We start from the raw sequence: 16,625 nt of genomic DNA, 5'->3' as shown, positions 1-16,625 counted from the left end.
TTATAATAGGTTTAAAGAAAGTACTGTTTTATGAGTCAAAGAATTTTTTTTTTAACTCTAATAGAGGTTTGGGCTAAACAAATTTCACATTATTCTTGCAATGGTTTTGCATTTTTTATATAGAAATTTATTAGAAGACAAATTTAAAACAGTATGTATTTATAAAGCAGTATATAAACACTAAGCCTCTATCTTTGTTTTATAATGTATTTTCTTACCTGCTTACATAGATACATATGCATTTAAAAGGTAAGGAAATAAATGCAACAAAATGTTACCAAGGGTTATTTCAGGCTGGAAAGAGATGGATAAAGATTTTTAAAAGTTTAGCCTATTTATATTTTTAAATTTTCCTACCTATATATAAAACAAAACTTAAATGTCATATAATTTAAAGTTTTATGCATTAAACATTACTGGCAAGTAACCCAGTCGGTTTCACAGTGGTGGCAACAGCCATGTGTCAGCCCCACCAGCTTACCTAATTAACTTATACTAAATGAATTGGTCAATAGGAAAACTTTGGCCAAAAATCTCAATGGATTGCATGGACCTGCAGAAAATGTTTAGATGTCAAGTGTTGGTAATGTTTCTCAATGTGTGGATCTTTGGAATAGTTCAGAAGCTGCCATCTAGGATAAGTCTATCATCTATAACAATTCTGGCCAGTGAATTGAGGCAGACCTGACTGATTTCTAAGGCTCATGTGGCATCACTGATCACTTTAGCTAAACTTAGGGATAAACTTCCTACCACCTTTTCTAATTGATTGACACACCATCAAGATTATCACTCACAGAGCACACATAAATGAATTAGTTGTCCCTCTGAGGAGTTCTTCCAAGTAACTAAGGATGATCCTGTCTCAGAGGGAGTTCCATCATCATCTGAGTCTCTTATGACCACACCTGGGGTACAAATTACTGTAATCTTGAAAGTGGAAAAATATTAATGCATGGCTTCCACACAAGAAGTACAGTCCTGGGGTAAGCAGGATGTCCCCTGAAAGAAAAGTGTTGATTACAATTGTTCAGGCTACCTGTGAGACCAGCATAAGTCTGAGAACACAGCTATACAGCATGGTGAAGAAGTACCTTTTCCTGACACCTGGGGGAATTTATAACAACCAGAACATTGTTTAGGCATCTGTCTTTAAACCTACTCTCTGGTATTCATCCTGACACCCTCCTCCTCAGTTTCTTCTCATTATCAGGCAGTACAGTGCAGAGCCATTTAATTCCCAGTTGACCATACAATCTGGTCAATATGTTTGCTACCAGTTCCCACGGACTTTCCTCAAATTCTGTTGGTTGACAAAGCTTTCATGTTCCCTTTTTCAGAAAGATCTCTCTCTCAGCATTCTAGCTTCCTCACCAACCACTGTCAAGAAATGTAAATGATCTGAGATTTTAACCTATGTGCAAATGAACAAGCCAAACACAGTTTCACAGATGCTTGTATAAGACACAAAACTACTATGTTAAAGACAAAGGGTAATTTATTATTCATGACAATAGCAGTGACCAGAGTATCAGTATTATTTTTTGTGCTACTGCCCCGAACCCTAATTCTTACAAGCCATGAGACAGAGACCTAGATGATATCTACACTTGCAGCGGATTACATTAAAGGAGAAGAACCCTGAATTTAGGGAATCTGAACCTTTTACAGTGGGTAGTAAGCATGCCCATCCTTTGCTCCAGAGGGAGTAATTTTCTCTGTCTTCCAAAGCTGTTCACTATACAAACATCTTTGAATAAATTGTTTGAAACAAAGGGCATTCAGTACCTCTGCTTTCAAGATATTCAGAGACCCAGAGAGAGCTGTTTCCCAACAGAAATCCATAGTTACTTAGTAGAAATTACTAGAAGCCACCAACTTCTAATTCATATTTTGCATGAATTACTATAATCAGCTGCATATAACAAAATCCTGACTACAGTGATTTAACCAAATGTTGTTTGTTTTTGTTCGTTTTTTTCCCCTGCATGTAACCAGAAGTCCAGAGGTGGACAGTCATGTCTGGTACAAAAATAAATGAGGTCTTCAAGGCCCCAGGTCCCTATTCTGCTCTACCATCCTCATCAACTGGCTTTCCATCTGATGATCCCAACACGTATACTCTATCTACCTCCATTTGTACGGTTCTGGTGCTTGGATTATCAGATATGAAGGAAAGTTTCAAAAATTGAGATATAAAAGAGGAAAAATTAAGATAAATATGTAGAGTGATTAGGAAACATTAGCAAGTAGGTTTTCCCAGATACAGTGTGAGTGTAGAATTTTACTAGAAAATTTGTGCAAATAGATGGATCGGATCAAAGTAATACTTTGTTTTGTGGGTCATGGGCAAAGTGTTAATGAATCAACAAGATAACAACAATAACTTCAAAGATTTAATGTAACTAACTAGTTTAGTAGATAATATATAACTCAAAAAATATTTTTAATGATTTCAAATTTTATTACACAAATGCACAGTTCAAGTAGCACTATAATCTTTCATTGTCTTGGTACTACTGTCCAGATTTATGCATTACTGCTTATAGTACTGTGCAAAAATAGGCACCATGCTTCCAAGGAGATCAGAATTCAGCCTGAGGCTGTTTCAGTTTGTGACAACACCCTAGTGTTAGTCACTATATGTCTTTACCTTCTGTATTACTTTATTGAACTGCTACAGAGAATTTAATACCAAGAAATCCAAATATCCTTAGAGTAGAAAAAAATTTATATAAAAATTATTTTACAGCAACCAAAAATTAAACTATCTGCTACAGTTGGTAGCTGAGTTTAATTTTCAGTATAAACTGAGGCAATTGGTTTCTAAATAGTCACATGTCTAAATAATCCACTTATGTTTAATAGATCATTTCACTGAATAATCTCAAAGCACTAAACATCTTCAAGTTTGAAAAAACAATTCCATGTAGACAGAGCAGGAACTAAAGAAAAATAGTTTTAAGAATAAAGACCATCCTCAATTACGCATTCTGAGTTGTCCATGCACTCAATTTGTTTCCTTCTACAGATTATTGTCTGAAAGTCCCTTTTTTTCTAATGGTAAGAAGGTTTGATAGAGACAAGTTTGAATACAGAAATGAACTTATCATTGGGTTTCAATAACTGATTCTAGGTTTAGCTTCGATGACCTAAAGTTCACTACAGATGTTTAGGCACATAATTCTCATGGCCAGCTCTTATAATTGGACAGAACTCCTTTTCCAATACCAGTTTCTAAGGGTAAAGTACTCTGCTTCTGTTGATTTAAAATTATTAACTAATAAGTAACAAGTTCCTCAACCAATCAAAATATATGTCCAGGCTTTTCTCACATGTTCAAGGCTAGGTGCTGTTGATGCCAACAATAATAATCAATAACATTGTAACAATAATCATAATAATCCCTTATGTTCATATAGTTTCTTATTTTAAAACTATTCCATATTAATTCTCTTATTTGAGACACTCAATAGTCATGTGAGGAATTACTTTCCAAGTAATACTGCCCCATTTTACAGACAAGGCAATTCAGAGTATCAAGTGACTTGCTCCAAGTCACAGGTATAGATACAATTATGTGCAAGACAGACATGGTCCTTCTTCTCATAACACTGTTCTAGTAAGAAGTTCAGAGAAGTGGGCAACTCTACCATGGCAAGTGTTGAGCTAGAGGGGAACAAGTCACAATCACCAAGTGAGGGGCAGAAAAACAGACTTCGGGGTGGGGAGGGAGTAAAGTCAGGGAAGTCTTCCTGAAGTAAAGTCTCATTTCAGGCTTCACTATGTGAGCTCTGAGAAGAATATTACTTTCTACTGAATTAACTTATTCTGTTCTCAGAATCTACCAAGCTGGTTTTGGACTCAATACCATGTAATTAACTTTACCTTTAAGCCAGTGTTTCTCACACTATGGTTTCTGTACCAACCGCATCAGTTATGTGGGGTGCTTATTACAAGTATAGACTTGGGTATAGGGGGAGGGGGCCTACCATGGGCTTACTGTTTCTAAATTCTTGGGGGTGAGGTCCAGGAAAATTGCTGCTTTAAGTACGAATTACTTGGAGATTTTGGAGTCAAATAGCAAAATAAAGAGGATATCTTTTGGTAGTGGCTCCAAATGGTTCCTTTTTTTCTCTCTCTCTTTGGATGGGGTGTGGGTGGGGTATTTGGGGAAAACTGTAAAGGGTATAGTGGGATTAGAGTTCCACTGTTGCAGACTGTCAGCCCCCCACCTCTCTCTCACCTGCAAGGTGGCTGGCTCAGAGTAGGTGCTTTGATAAGTGTATGCCGACTTGTTGAACACAGGGACACAGGTATTCATAACTTCCAAGAGTTTTAAAAATCCTTTCTTAGCTTTCTGCTCCAATCTTCCAGTGCCTCGCCAGCAGAAGCAGTAATAATGGAGTAGCTAAGGTGTGTTGGTTTTGGAGAAAGACTGAATTCAAGCCCCAGACCATCAACATTTGAGAGGACCAAGTTCCCTAAACTGCCCCCATTTATAAAGGACTAGAAATAATACTTACCTCCCAGTGTTGTTGGGAGTCTCAAATGACATAACAGGTATCTATTATAACTACGTATCAATGAAATACATCATAAATGCAAATACTTAGAGTCCTCTCTAACACATAAATGCGTTCCATAAATGCTCTTTCAAACCCAGGCAGCGCACTCTATTCCTTCATGTCTGTAATAGGTCCCTTTAATAGGTCAGAACCTCAGAGCAATTATCAGCAAAAAAAAATGAAAAATCAAATGAAACCGGAGACGACCCGGTACAGGGGCTGTGGAGTGCAGCCCAGCGGGTTCGAGAAGGCCAAAGGGGTGCGAGAGTGGTCTCTCCCCGCCCGGCTCGCAGCACGTGGTCCCCTCGGGCGGGAGCTTCGCGACAGTGGGGGAGGGGAGCGGCGTGGGATGTCGCGGAGGGGGTCTAGGCGGCCGGGGCTACGGTTGGGGAGGCGCTGACTGCGCAAGCTCGGGATAGGCGCAACCACTGTGCCAAGATCCGAAGGGGACAGCGTTTACCCGGCTCCACGCTTTCTTTATCTATTTGCGCAGTGAAAGCCTGTTTTTTCAAATAATCGTTTTACGACTGTATTTGGAGCCGCACTCTGCAAGTTGTTCATCATTAGAAGGCCTCTTATCTCAGGACTGAAGAGGCCTCTTTCTCTAGTCCTGCCCCCTCCTCCCCCGTGGAGTCACAGTGGACGCGTCCCACCTCCCCTCAGCCTCCGGAGGTGGTTTGGCTGCCCGCCCCCCCCTCCCCAGTGTCGCGAGTTGGCGCCGCTGCCAGCCCCCGGTCCGCGTTCTCGGACCCTCGGCCGGGCGGTACCGAGCCCTCCCGGCGCCCCCTCCTCTCCTACCTCGGGCCTGCCCTTCCCCGTGGGACTGCCACCCCCCACCTTCCCCCCGGCACTTTTCTCTCCCCGCCGAACCGCGGCGGCAGCAACAGCAGCGGCAGCAGCAGCAGCAGGAGGAGGAGCCGGAGCCCGGAGGCGGCCGTGGCCGGGGAGCCCATGGCGTACAGTCAGGGAGGCGGCAAGAAGAAAGTCTGCTACTACTACGATGGTAAGAGGCTGGGCCGGCGAGAGGGTAGGCGGGCAGCGGCGCCGGGCCCGGAGCTTCACCGGGCTCCGCGGCCGCCGTCGCGAGTGGTCTCCGGTGCTTGAGGGATCAGGAGGAGGGACCGACGTTTGGCCGCATCTTAACTCATTCCCGACCCGACGCCGTCGGGGAGCCTCTGAGGCGGGAGCCAAGTGGACGCCTTCTTTTCCCTCCTGCCCCTCTCCCTCCGGCAGTGCGGTCCGCTGCCGGCCTACCCCGGCTTCGAGCTGGTGCGAAGGAAACGACCCTCCCTCGCGCTTCTCCAGCCCCTTTCCCTCCCCTCTCCCGTCCGCCCCTTGTGGGAGCGGAGGTTTAGGGGTGCCCTGCTCTGGTCTCCTGCACCCAATCCCTTCCCCCAGGCCCAGACGCTACCCTGGCCCAGAATGCACACAAAGCCCCGCGGCCACGGGAGCTCCGCCCCTCCAGCCCGCATCCCTCCCCTCTCCTCCCCTCCACTCCGTCCCTAACCCGGCCCGAGCGTCTTCTCTTTTCTACGCCGCCGACCTCACCCCAGACCCCTCGACCCGGGTGGGTGCTGGAGAGTAGCCCCTGAGGGTGGGGGCCCATGTCCGCGTTGAGACACGCTCACACCGCTGTTTTGCGTGGACTCCATCCCTCTCCTTTGTTCGCCGGGTTCTTTGAGCGCCACTTTCTCAGCATTCAAATGAAAAGGCTTCACTTCCTCAATAAAATTGAGGGTTTTCGAGTTTGAGGTAGTCCCTCTTCGCGGGAAATAAGACGGTGGTCGGGCAGCGTTGCTGCTTGTGTTGTAGATCAGACTCGATGGGTCCTGGCTTGCCTCTGTGAGGGGTGGTTACCACCCACTTCTTTGTTGCTCTTTGTTCGATCAGGAAATACACCCTGCTTTGGAGGTGTAGGACGGACAGCATTGGCATCTTGCTTGCGAAAGCTGTTTCTAGGTGGTGGGAGTACTGGTGTAGGAAAACTTTGAGGAGTAGTGCAGAAAATACTAAATAATCAGGTAAGCTTGAGCTCATGGTACAGTAAATTATAAAAGTTGGAAATTTTTATTTTAGGGGTTTTTGTCGTTTGCAGTTTGAGCAGTAACATTAAGTCTTTTTGAATCCTGTTTCCTGCGCCAGCCTAAATTGCGCTGAACGAAGTAGTAACCTGTTTCACAGATTTCACAAAAATATTAACTTGATAAATAATCTCTAGTAGGTTACTCTCCAGAGAAGAAATTCTGAAATTTAACAAAGAAGCTAGGTTCCATGATCTGAAAGTCCATTCTGATTTGTATAAAGCAATACAAATTTTGGAATCTCTTTCCTACATTAGGTGTGTTATAAATCACAAAATCTTAGAGCAGTGGAAGGATCTTAACAGCACTAGGTCAGAATAAATCTGACTTTAATTTTAAAATGGCCATACCATCTCTCTTCCGTTAGCAAGGATAAGTCATTTTAATGCCTTTTATATAAAATAACTACTGTGCTTACAAAAGAAATTAAATTGTTTGGTATTTGGTAGCTAGTGCTAAATAGTAACAGCCATATTTTAAAAATATTTTTTGAAAGGACCACGTATATGTGTAATGCAAACTGTTTTGAAATTATGCCATCATGGAGAGATGGAGATGGGTATACATTTTAATTTTGACATGAATCATTGAAGTTTCTTAAAGTTTATTCTTTAAGAATCCATGTTTATTTTGGGTCACTGGCCTTGCCTTGCATTCCCTAATCAAGTTGGAAAGTAAATAACCGTGTCAGTTAAATTTTTTAAATGATATTCTTTCTAAGGTTTAGAGATTTGCTCTTGTCAGGGCTTGGGGTAAAGGAGAAAGATTCAAAAGGTTGGGGTAACTTATGCTAAGACTCCCGCAGCTGTTAGTTACTGTTGGCAGTGATAGTCTCTGATGAAGTAAGCTACTTGAAACTTCTTATCACCAGGCTTGAACTATAGAACCTGGACGTACACTTAAGTAGAGTTTTAGGAACAGCTGTTTGTTCCTGCGCCCATTTATCATGATCCTTTGTTGAGGGAATGAGAGCAAGCAGTGTCCTAAAGGCAGGATGCTGACTTGATAGGAAAGGTAGTCTTGGAATTGTGACTGTCAATACTTTATAGTGTGGGCCATTCAACTGCTTTATCTGATGGTCTTCAACAGGTGTATAACTGAATGTTTGGTTATCTCTGGTTAGGTTATCTGTCTTTTGTTGTGAATCTTCCTTAACTTACTTTTGAAATGGAATTTATTGCTTACTTTTGGAATATGCATTGGGTTCTTTGGGAGTGGCAACTAAAATACTTTGCAGAGGTTATTAAATTGAATAGGTATATTATGCTAATTCTTTGTATATGATTAGTATGTTAAGCTGTGCAGTTAATCCCAAAGCTTACATTTTTATCACCACAAAACCCCCTATTTTTTAAGCTTATAAAGATAGCAGTAGTAGTTTTTTTAATTGTGAAGAAAGAGGATGCTGGTAAAGCAGCTTGTGCATCAATGAATTGTCTAAGATACACAGCATGGATTGGATTGGGAGTGAGTAATGTCAGTAGTAACAGGGGCATAATAATCTGTTAGCCTAAACTAGCTGGTTTTAACTTGTTAGTAAAGGAAGTAGAAGGAATAAAGATAAGAGGAAAGGAGTGAAGTAGCACATTCTATAACCAAAGGAATCCTACCTCTATGCTTACTGTGACCATTAGGCGTACTCTTGGTGACATAGAGTCCAGCAAATGAAAGGGACTTCTAAAGACATGTACTTTTCTCTGTACGTGGTACAGTCCTCAGTATCATACCGTTTAGATGACTGGAATGATGGTTCCAAGTGAATCTTCAGGCATTGATGTATGAGGTATCCTTAAACTTGTGAGGAAAAGTAAAAGAAGCTCTTCTCTTGTTGCAGCTATTGACTCATGACTTGTTTCCATAAAGGTATATCTAAATTTTAATCATCTAGTATATACTGCAAGGTTATTAATAATCTGTAAAATGATATAGTTAGTCACTGAGATCCCTTCTGGCTTTAAAATGATGTGATTTCTGTATTTAAATGTAAATAGCAAACCAGGCTGTGTTAGGCTCTAATTACAATATTCATATTTTTAATACTTTATCTAGAAATGTTAACTATACTTTGTTTTAAATTAAGATTTAGGCCAATCACATTTAGTGTCTTTTACTGTGTATACAATATAAGGTTGTATATGTATATAATTTATATAATTATATACATTGCTCTGTGCTCTACTTTTTCTTCCTCTGATAGGATACATCAGAATGTTTGGAGAGAGAAAAGCACTCAACTGTACAAAGAGACTATAACAGTTACCAAGATCGTGTCATCCAGTATACTCCTAGTTTACTGTAGCACATTAAAAGAATTCTACTTGTCAGCCAACTATTGACAGATTTTCTTAGACTTTATAACAGTGGTGCCAAAGTCTTTTGCTAGGTAGCCTTTAATATAACTGTATGGGTTCTTAGCTGTAGTATAAATCATTATTATCCATAAAATAGGTAATCATTTCTTTGGGAACAAATCAGGGTGCTGAATGAATTACACCAGTGGTTTATAAGTATCATTAGTTTTATTGCACATCATTAATTTAAAATAGTAGAGCATAAGAATGAAATTTTCATATACTTGGATCCTCTTACCCCAGATATTTTTACCATTTACTTCAAGTTTCACCTTATCAGAGAAGCTTTGCCCTATTACCCCATTATATTTTTTCTCCTTATCAATTGTAGCACCTAACTTTTGTCTCTCTCCCCACAAGAATATAAACTTCATAAGGATAGAGTATGTTTTGCTGATGTCTATACCTCTGCCATCCTAAATAAAAATAAATTAATAAATATTCTTGCATTATTGATGAATAGATGATTAACATGTTATATTTTTATAAATAAAGCACTTTCATGTAATAATCTGTCTAATTCTTACAGCCACTCTGAGTTACAGACAGGTAGGATGAATGGCGTCTTGTTTCCCATGAAAATAGATTTGTATCTCTGTTTGACTCAGTCCACTACTTAATCCTTTTCTACAGTGTCTAGTTTTAATGTCCAAGAAGTCAACACCTGGTACCTAAAAGATTTTTCTATTTTCCTTTGTTGACACAAAAGTGAAACTATTTCAACTGCTTCCAAAAAAAGAAGTTTCTCTGCTACCAAAAAAAAAAAAAAAAAAATTAGTAGTAATTATTTCTTTCCTTTGAAAAACCCTTAATGAAAACAGTTGGAATTGGGGAGAAGGGGTAGTAATCTCTTAGGGAATGATAATAGCATTCAAACATGGATGAGATCAAATTTAAAAGAATGAAGTCAACTTTGGATTCAGGAATATCATATGATCTTAAAGTCCCTACTATGTGCCAAGTAGACAAAAAATTAAAAATCCCAAGAAGGAAATAAAAGACAGCATTAGATAGTAGGAGAGGGGACCTTTGTGGGGTAATTAGACAGGGAAAGGCCAGAAGAAGAGAATGGGCCAGCCTCCTTAAGAGTTTTCCTACATCTTAAGACATTGAAAACTGTTAAGACACTTGACAGAGAGGAAGCCGAGAGGAGGGAACCATAAGCTGCCAGCCTGGGTAGTAAAGGGCCTGAACATACAAGACTTTGTGAATATTCACAGTTTTGCTGCAGAATATTTAATGTTTGATTATAGAATGCAGCCCAGACTCCAGGATATCATGTACTATATGGCAGATGTATCATATTACATAAAATCTGAAAAAAGAATTGAAATGCATCTAGTCCCAAGACCTTTGGATAAAAGAGATTATAGAGATTTGGACTTTATTCAGGAAGCAGAAAGGCATTGAAAGTTTCTTAAATAGAGAGAACTCTGGGAAGTGGAGAAAGGATGGTAAAGAGTGATAGAAAATAAGACTGAAAGCAAGAATGGAGTATATATATATTGGTCCACATACAGTGTAATGGTTGTGACTGATAGACTCGGACATATTTAAGAGACGCTTTGAAAGTAGAACTTGTTGATGGATTACAAATGGAGTTGGGCGTGGTGATTGATGACTGAATAAAGGATAACTCCTAAGTTTCTGAATTGAGCGGTTAAGTGACTGATCCCTGAGAGAAGAGGATTCAGGGCAGCACTTCTGCTTCATTGACCTACGCAAGTACCTGCCTGGCACATGGTAGGCTCTTGATTTGTTAAATGAATGAGTGAACTTGAGAAACCCCTGATATTTAAAGGTTGGTGAAGGAGTGGCTGTGGAGTGGTAGTAAAACCCAGGAAACTGGTATTATGGAAGCCAAGACTCCAGATGTTTCAAGAAGGAGAAGTGCAGTGTGTTAGTTGCTAATAACTCCTGCTAGTGGACTAAGTAGCCTGTGGAAGACAAAAATGGTACAGTAGCTTTCTGCTTTTCCTGATTCATTTTTTAGTCAGCTTATCTTCAGGGGTAAAGGTTCTCAGAGTCCTGAAATTGAAATGATCTGACAAGTGAAAACAAAATTTTTGTAACTCATTTGGAATGAAAGCATAATCTGAATTAATATTTGTGATCTTTATTCCACTTATTGTGAATATTAACACAGTTTTGCTGTAGAAATATTAATGTTTGATTATAGAATGCTGCCCAGACTGCAGGATATCATGTAATATATGGCAGATGTATCATAGTACATAAAAAAGTCTGAAAAAAAAATTGAAATACATCTAGTCCCAAGGCGTTTGGGTAAAAGAGATTACAGACCTTAGTAGCCACTTCCATTCTGATAGCTTCTTGATGAATGAGCAGTTTTGAAAATTTTGCAGATAACCAAGTCTCTGGTAATTTCTTCACATTGACAAAGTTTTTTGTATTCAAGGAACCACCTTGAGCTAACTTTTCTGGATACTTATTTCATTGGTAAAGCATTTTTAAGTATTTTGATTAAAATCGGGATAACATAAATGCCCAAATTACTTTGCTGACCATTTAAACAAGATGAATGAAATTCATAGGTTTTTAAAACTAAGAGAAGCTGTTTAATCTTTATTAAAAAGTGATGGCTACAAAGCAACCATAGAGAATTTTGAGATACGGGATTAAGCAGGAAAAAGTTGGAGATGGTTCTTTTAGACCCTCCCCTTACATTTTGGAAGAATTCTTTATAAACCAATTATCTGTAACTTGGCCACCTTTGTGGACATGTATCATATAGGTAGTGTGCATATTCTTGATGGCACTAAGGCTCCTAAAGTGTAGCAGAGAAACTTGTTGAAAGCTATGTATATTCATGTAAAATTTTAGGACCCTGTTTGTAAAAAATAAGTTACTTTGATGACTTAGGTAGTGTCTTTTGTTCATTTTCTTTAAATTAACTGAGACCCTAAGCCTTTATTAAAATGTTTGTACTCCATATTATGTCCTTTTCTTGCTGGGCTTCCCCTTACCATTTCTTTCTAGTGAGTGTAAGTGCCATTGCTTTCCCATTGCTGCTTAAGAAGACAGGCAGAGTTTGCCTGAGTTTGAATCTAGCTCTTTTACGTGCTAGCTGTGTGACTTTGACAACATTACCTGACTTGACTGCACCTCACCCACATTATTATAAAATAGGAACAATGGCAATAATGCCTACATCATAGAGTTTTCGAGAAGATTAACAGATAATACGTGTGAGGTGCTTATAATAGTGCCTCCCAGTAAGCTCTCAATAAATGTTAGTTACTGCTAACATCTTTTTTTTTTCCCCAAACACTCTTGCTGAGAAATTACAACTGTGCTCTCCCTTCTGTGGATTGTTGTGGTCGTTCCCATTATTGGATTAATGGTGGCTTTTTATTGGATTCCCAGTATGTACGTAACTAAAGTATTTGCTCCTATGATGTGGTAGATATTAGGGACATTTCATCTTGGTAATTCTTACACAGAGGCAGATGGAAGTTATATGAAGACTAAAGTTTCTTTGTTCTTATTCTTGTGATCTCCTTTGGTAGGGATGATAACTTAGAAATACCTTCCTTGCATTAACTTGGGTCCATGATGCTTTGTAACTCTTGTGGGCTTTCTACATCTAAGAATTCATTGGGACCAGGCTGCTTTCAGGGAACTGTATTACATACTGCCAGATGTGGAGCAGAGCTTTACAGCTTGGTAGTAGTTTGTTTCCTGCATTCATAGCCTCTGAATTGTGATAAATGCAGACGAGGGTTCCCATAGCTCTGCTTTGCTACTTGTCTGTATTGTCTTAGCTTTATTGTTGGCACCTGCATTAAGAAAGGTGGCTTTCTCTTTAAATGACCTTGTGTTTATATGAATTGTTTTCAGAAGAGAGCTTGTGTTGAAAATGAACAGTTAAGTAAATTAGAGGTATGATACCAACAAAATCAAGTAGTAGTATTAGAAACAAGCATGTTGTAAAAGTGAATGTTCATCCTGGACTATTATCAAAAATATGAAAGAGAAGCAAAAGTTTTTGAGTTCTTAGCTTCCACTAAACATCAAAAAAGAAAAGTGTGTATTTAGGCAGGATTTTAAAAGATTTTTTTTATTTAGAAGGTGAGTAAATGGCATTCTTCATCCTTGGTTTTTATTATATGAACTCATGTTTAAATAACTACAGACCATTAAAATCAGCTCTGCTGTCCTAATAAAATTTTAGAATTGCTTATTTAAAGAACTAGAATTAGTACTGAAAATAATTTCTAATAAAGGCTGTTGTAAATGTTGCCCATTACATTAGAAAAATAGTGTATATTTAAGTGGCATGCTTAACACTTATTATTATAGAAACACTGGATCTTTACCTGAAAGTATTAATTTTACTGGAATTTCATAGATTAAAATCTGAGATTTGGGTTTAATTTGATTTAAAATAAGTCTTACGTGTAAGTTTTAAGACCTTGGGATATAAGATGTCATAAAATGATAGGAATTATAAATTTTTAATCATGAAGAATGAAGCAATATCCTTATTAACTTGAAAAATATCATTAGTATGTCATCATAGCAAAATTTTATTTAGGATCCCAATTTCACTTACCAAAATTTCCTTTATTGCCTGTGATATGGATATATAGAACATTTTACCAATGATGACACCAACTATACCAACTATAAAGGATTTATGGGATCTCAGTGAATCATCCAAGAAGGAATACTTGCTATAAAATTTTTTAAGTCATATCAGTGAAACTCAGAGAATTCACCTTAAGCATCTGAATTTGCCAGTGACTACTAAAAGCAGATATCATGTTAAGGAGTGAAAACTACCTTTGTAAGTGAGTAAAGAATATTTTGTTTGGGCTAACCCTAAGTAAGAAAGTTCAAAAAACTGAAAATCAGAAAATCTTGCTTGCCTTTGTGTATGAACAAATATAACATATTAATGGAGTCATTGACACGTAAAAGTGTGCATAATATCTTGGTTTTGGCTAATATAGCTTGAAAGTTGCAAAATCTAGAATCAATATTTAGGGTCTTAAATAAAGCTTGTTAAATAGGTGATAAATGTTTTCTAATGATCAACACATAAATTTAGTTAGTTTGTGAAGATACTGCTATTTGTATTATTTATTTTGTCTCTTCTATTTTAGGTGATATTGGAAATTATTATTATGGACAGGGTCATCCCATGAAACCTCATAGAATCCGCATGACCCATAACTTGCTGCTAAATTATGGCTTATATAGAAAGATGGAAATATATGTGAGTATACTTTCTGGTAAATATTCACTGATTTTTTTTTTTAATTACTACTTTGAAACTGTTTTCAAAGTTAGAGGGCATTTAGCAGATGAAGTGGTCTGAAAAAAACAAACTCCTCTCTTTGTTTTATTCTTTAGAGAAAACTTGAGAGCATGGGAGCTGTGGCCTCTTTTTTTCCCCTTTTCCTTCAACCATTTTTAAAAAGTTTCCCTCATCCCAGGTTTTCACATATCTGGAGAACAATTTGGCATAATAAATACTTTTGTTATGATAATTATTGACCTATCTGTGCTGTTAAAGAGTTGACCTGGAGCTATTATAGAAGAATTATACAGAATATTAATCCTACAAATATTTGTTGGCATGTGGAACACCATGTTAGCGAACAAGCAAAGTATCTATTTTGTAAAAAAAAAAAAAAAAAGATGGGACTGTATAGCAACAGATATGATGCAATAATTCTTATCTATTTGGGGAGAAAAGAAAGACTTGAAGCAGATAACAATGTTGGGCAATATATATGAGTTTCTTTCAGATAGACCTTTAGGGAAGAGGAGGTGATGGATAAGACTTTCAGTCAGAAAGCCTTGTGGAAGAAGTGTGTCAAAGTGCAGGAATAAGGATGGTTAGGAGAGTCAAATGAAAAAGGAAGAGGAACCATGGACAACTAACAGGAATCAATCTCGTTCTACCTGAATGAGTCTAAACCTTCCTGAAGCTTATTGGTCATTGTTGAAATTACTGGATATACAATAAAAGGTTTATGATAAAAAAAATGAGAGAAAGTAGAGTTTATGAACATGGATTTGTCTTTAAAAGGTTTGACCTGTTTACACTAAAATAAAATGAGTGATTAATTCATAGCTGGTGTTAGACCTGCCTGACCCTTTTAAAGGAATGTGAATTATCTTTGAAATTGATTACTGTTTCCTGAAACACACAAATATGAATTTGGATTATCTTTAAAATTTATCTATTTTGTTCTGGCAGACCTAGTTCTTTTGAGGGTATTGTTAGGGGAAATTTTGTATACTTTGTGTTTGGTAACCCTGATATAACTAGCTGTAATTCCACAATTCTGACATTTATTTTTCTTCACAGAGGCCCCATAAAGCTACTGCTGAAGAAATGACAAAATACCACAGTGATGAGTACATCAAATTTCTACGTTCAATAAGACCAGATAACATGTCTGAGTATAGTAAGCAGATGCAGAGATGTACGTTTCTATGTTAAAAGTATATATTAGTAGTGATATAACTACAAATGAGTATTTTTAGAAATTTATTAGCGTTATCCAAAAATAGGTATTTTTCCTGATCTAAAATAATATTTTAAATATTTATTAGTTTGAAACGCCAGTGTAACAATGCTAAAGCCACTTTAAAAACAAAACAAACAAAAAACAACCTACCTGAAGCTTATTGGTTTGTCAAGCTCCCAAAGCCCTGTTAAGATGTTCCCTGCTCTTTGTTTTGGTTCCTTGTTAACCTCACTCCCTTGCTTTAAAAAAAAAAAAAGAGAGAGAAACTGTGCTTTGATTGGCCTTATCTCTTGTGTATACCCCTTGTCTTCTGTTTGTGTGCTTTTTGAACTATTCCAAAAAGTTCAAAAACAAAACTTGAATTTGCCTCCTGCTGGCAACTGTTTATATTGTGTTTACAAGTGTTTATATACTTACACTGTATTAGGTATTGTAAGTAATCTAGAGATGATTTAAATATAAGGGAGGATGTGCCGTAGGTTATATGCAAATACTGTATAAGGGATTTGAGCAGCCCCAGATCTGGTATCCTCAGGGTCCTAGAACCAATCCCCTGAGGATATTGAGGGACAACTATACATATACTCTGTACTTTCTTTTTTTATGTTAGTGAAGCTTTTGATTCTCTTCTACACAATGTTCTCTTTCGTAGGTAAGAAGTATTTTATTATTACAGATTGGTTGGCTTGAAGGTGGAATGCAAAATGTCATTCTTAAAGGTTGATACTGGAGTTTATTCTCGTCAATGTTTTTGTTGATGGACTTCAGTAATTTTTTTTTTTAAAGAACAGTTTCAATAATACTAAATTAGATGTAGTTTGTAGGCATCTCATAAATTCATCAAACTGTTGCCAGTAGATGCAACCAGTTTTCCAGTTTCTTGTCCCGTCCCAGAAAGAATTCAGAGACAAGTGTTAGAGGTTAGAAAAAGTGAAGTGAGGATTTTTTAAAGGATGGATAGTACACTTCTCTAGGGGAGAGCTGGCAGGCTCAGTTGAGCAGCTGCCCTGTGTTTCTTTGGCAAGTTAGTTACATAGGGTGTAAAAATGAATCAGCGGAATATTCGTTGGGGAGGGACGGTTTTGGGGTCATATTCCCTGATTATCATCCCAACTCCAC

The 16,625-nt window shown here is 38.1% G+C and overlaps 1 protein-coding gene and 1 long non-coding RNA gene across 3 annotated transcripts in view; one reads left to right on the top strand and one right to left on the bottom strand.

Moving 5' to 3' along the window:
* Window positions 1-5,252, bottom strand: part of LOC106729751 — a 75,676-nt gene extending 70,424 nt beyond the window's left edge. Inside the window, exon 1 of one of the 2 annotated variants that reach the window (XR_001366162.2) lies at window positions 4,527-5,252. This is a non-coding gene — a long non-coding RNA (uncharacterized LOC106729751). Of the gene's footprint in view, window positions 1-4,246 lie in introns of both variants that reach the window. The other variant, XR_004321914.1, reaches the window with a different exon arrangement.
* Window positions 5,253-5,275: 23 nt separating this feature from the next.
* HDAC2 (histone deacetylase 2) overlaps window positions 5,276-16,625 on the top strand; it is a 28,908-nt gene continuing 17,558 nt past the window's right edge. The window contains exons 1-3 of the mRNA XM_032484733.1: window positions 5,276-5,571; window positions 14,130-14,242; window positions 15,344-15,461. Coding sequence (XP_032340624.1) covers window positions 5,520-5,571; window positions 14,130-14,242; window positions 15,344-15,461 — 283 coding nt within the window. The 5' untranslated portion in view covers window positions 5,276-5,519. The remainder of the gene's footprint in view (window positions 5,572-14,129; window positions 14,243-15,343; window positions 15,462-16,625) is intronic.

Source organism: Camelus ferus, chromosome 8, assembly GCF_009834535.1.
Source record: "Camelus ferus isolate YT-003-E chromosome 8, BCGSAC_Cfer_1.0, whole genome shotgun sequence".
Taxonomy (NCBI): domain Eukaryota; kingdom Metazoa; phylum Chordata; class Mammalia; order Artiodactyla; family Camelidae; genus Camelus; species Camelus ferus.
This window is presented reverse-complemented; position numbering and strand designations above follow the sequence as displayed.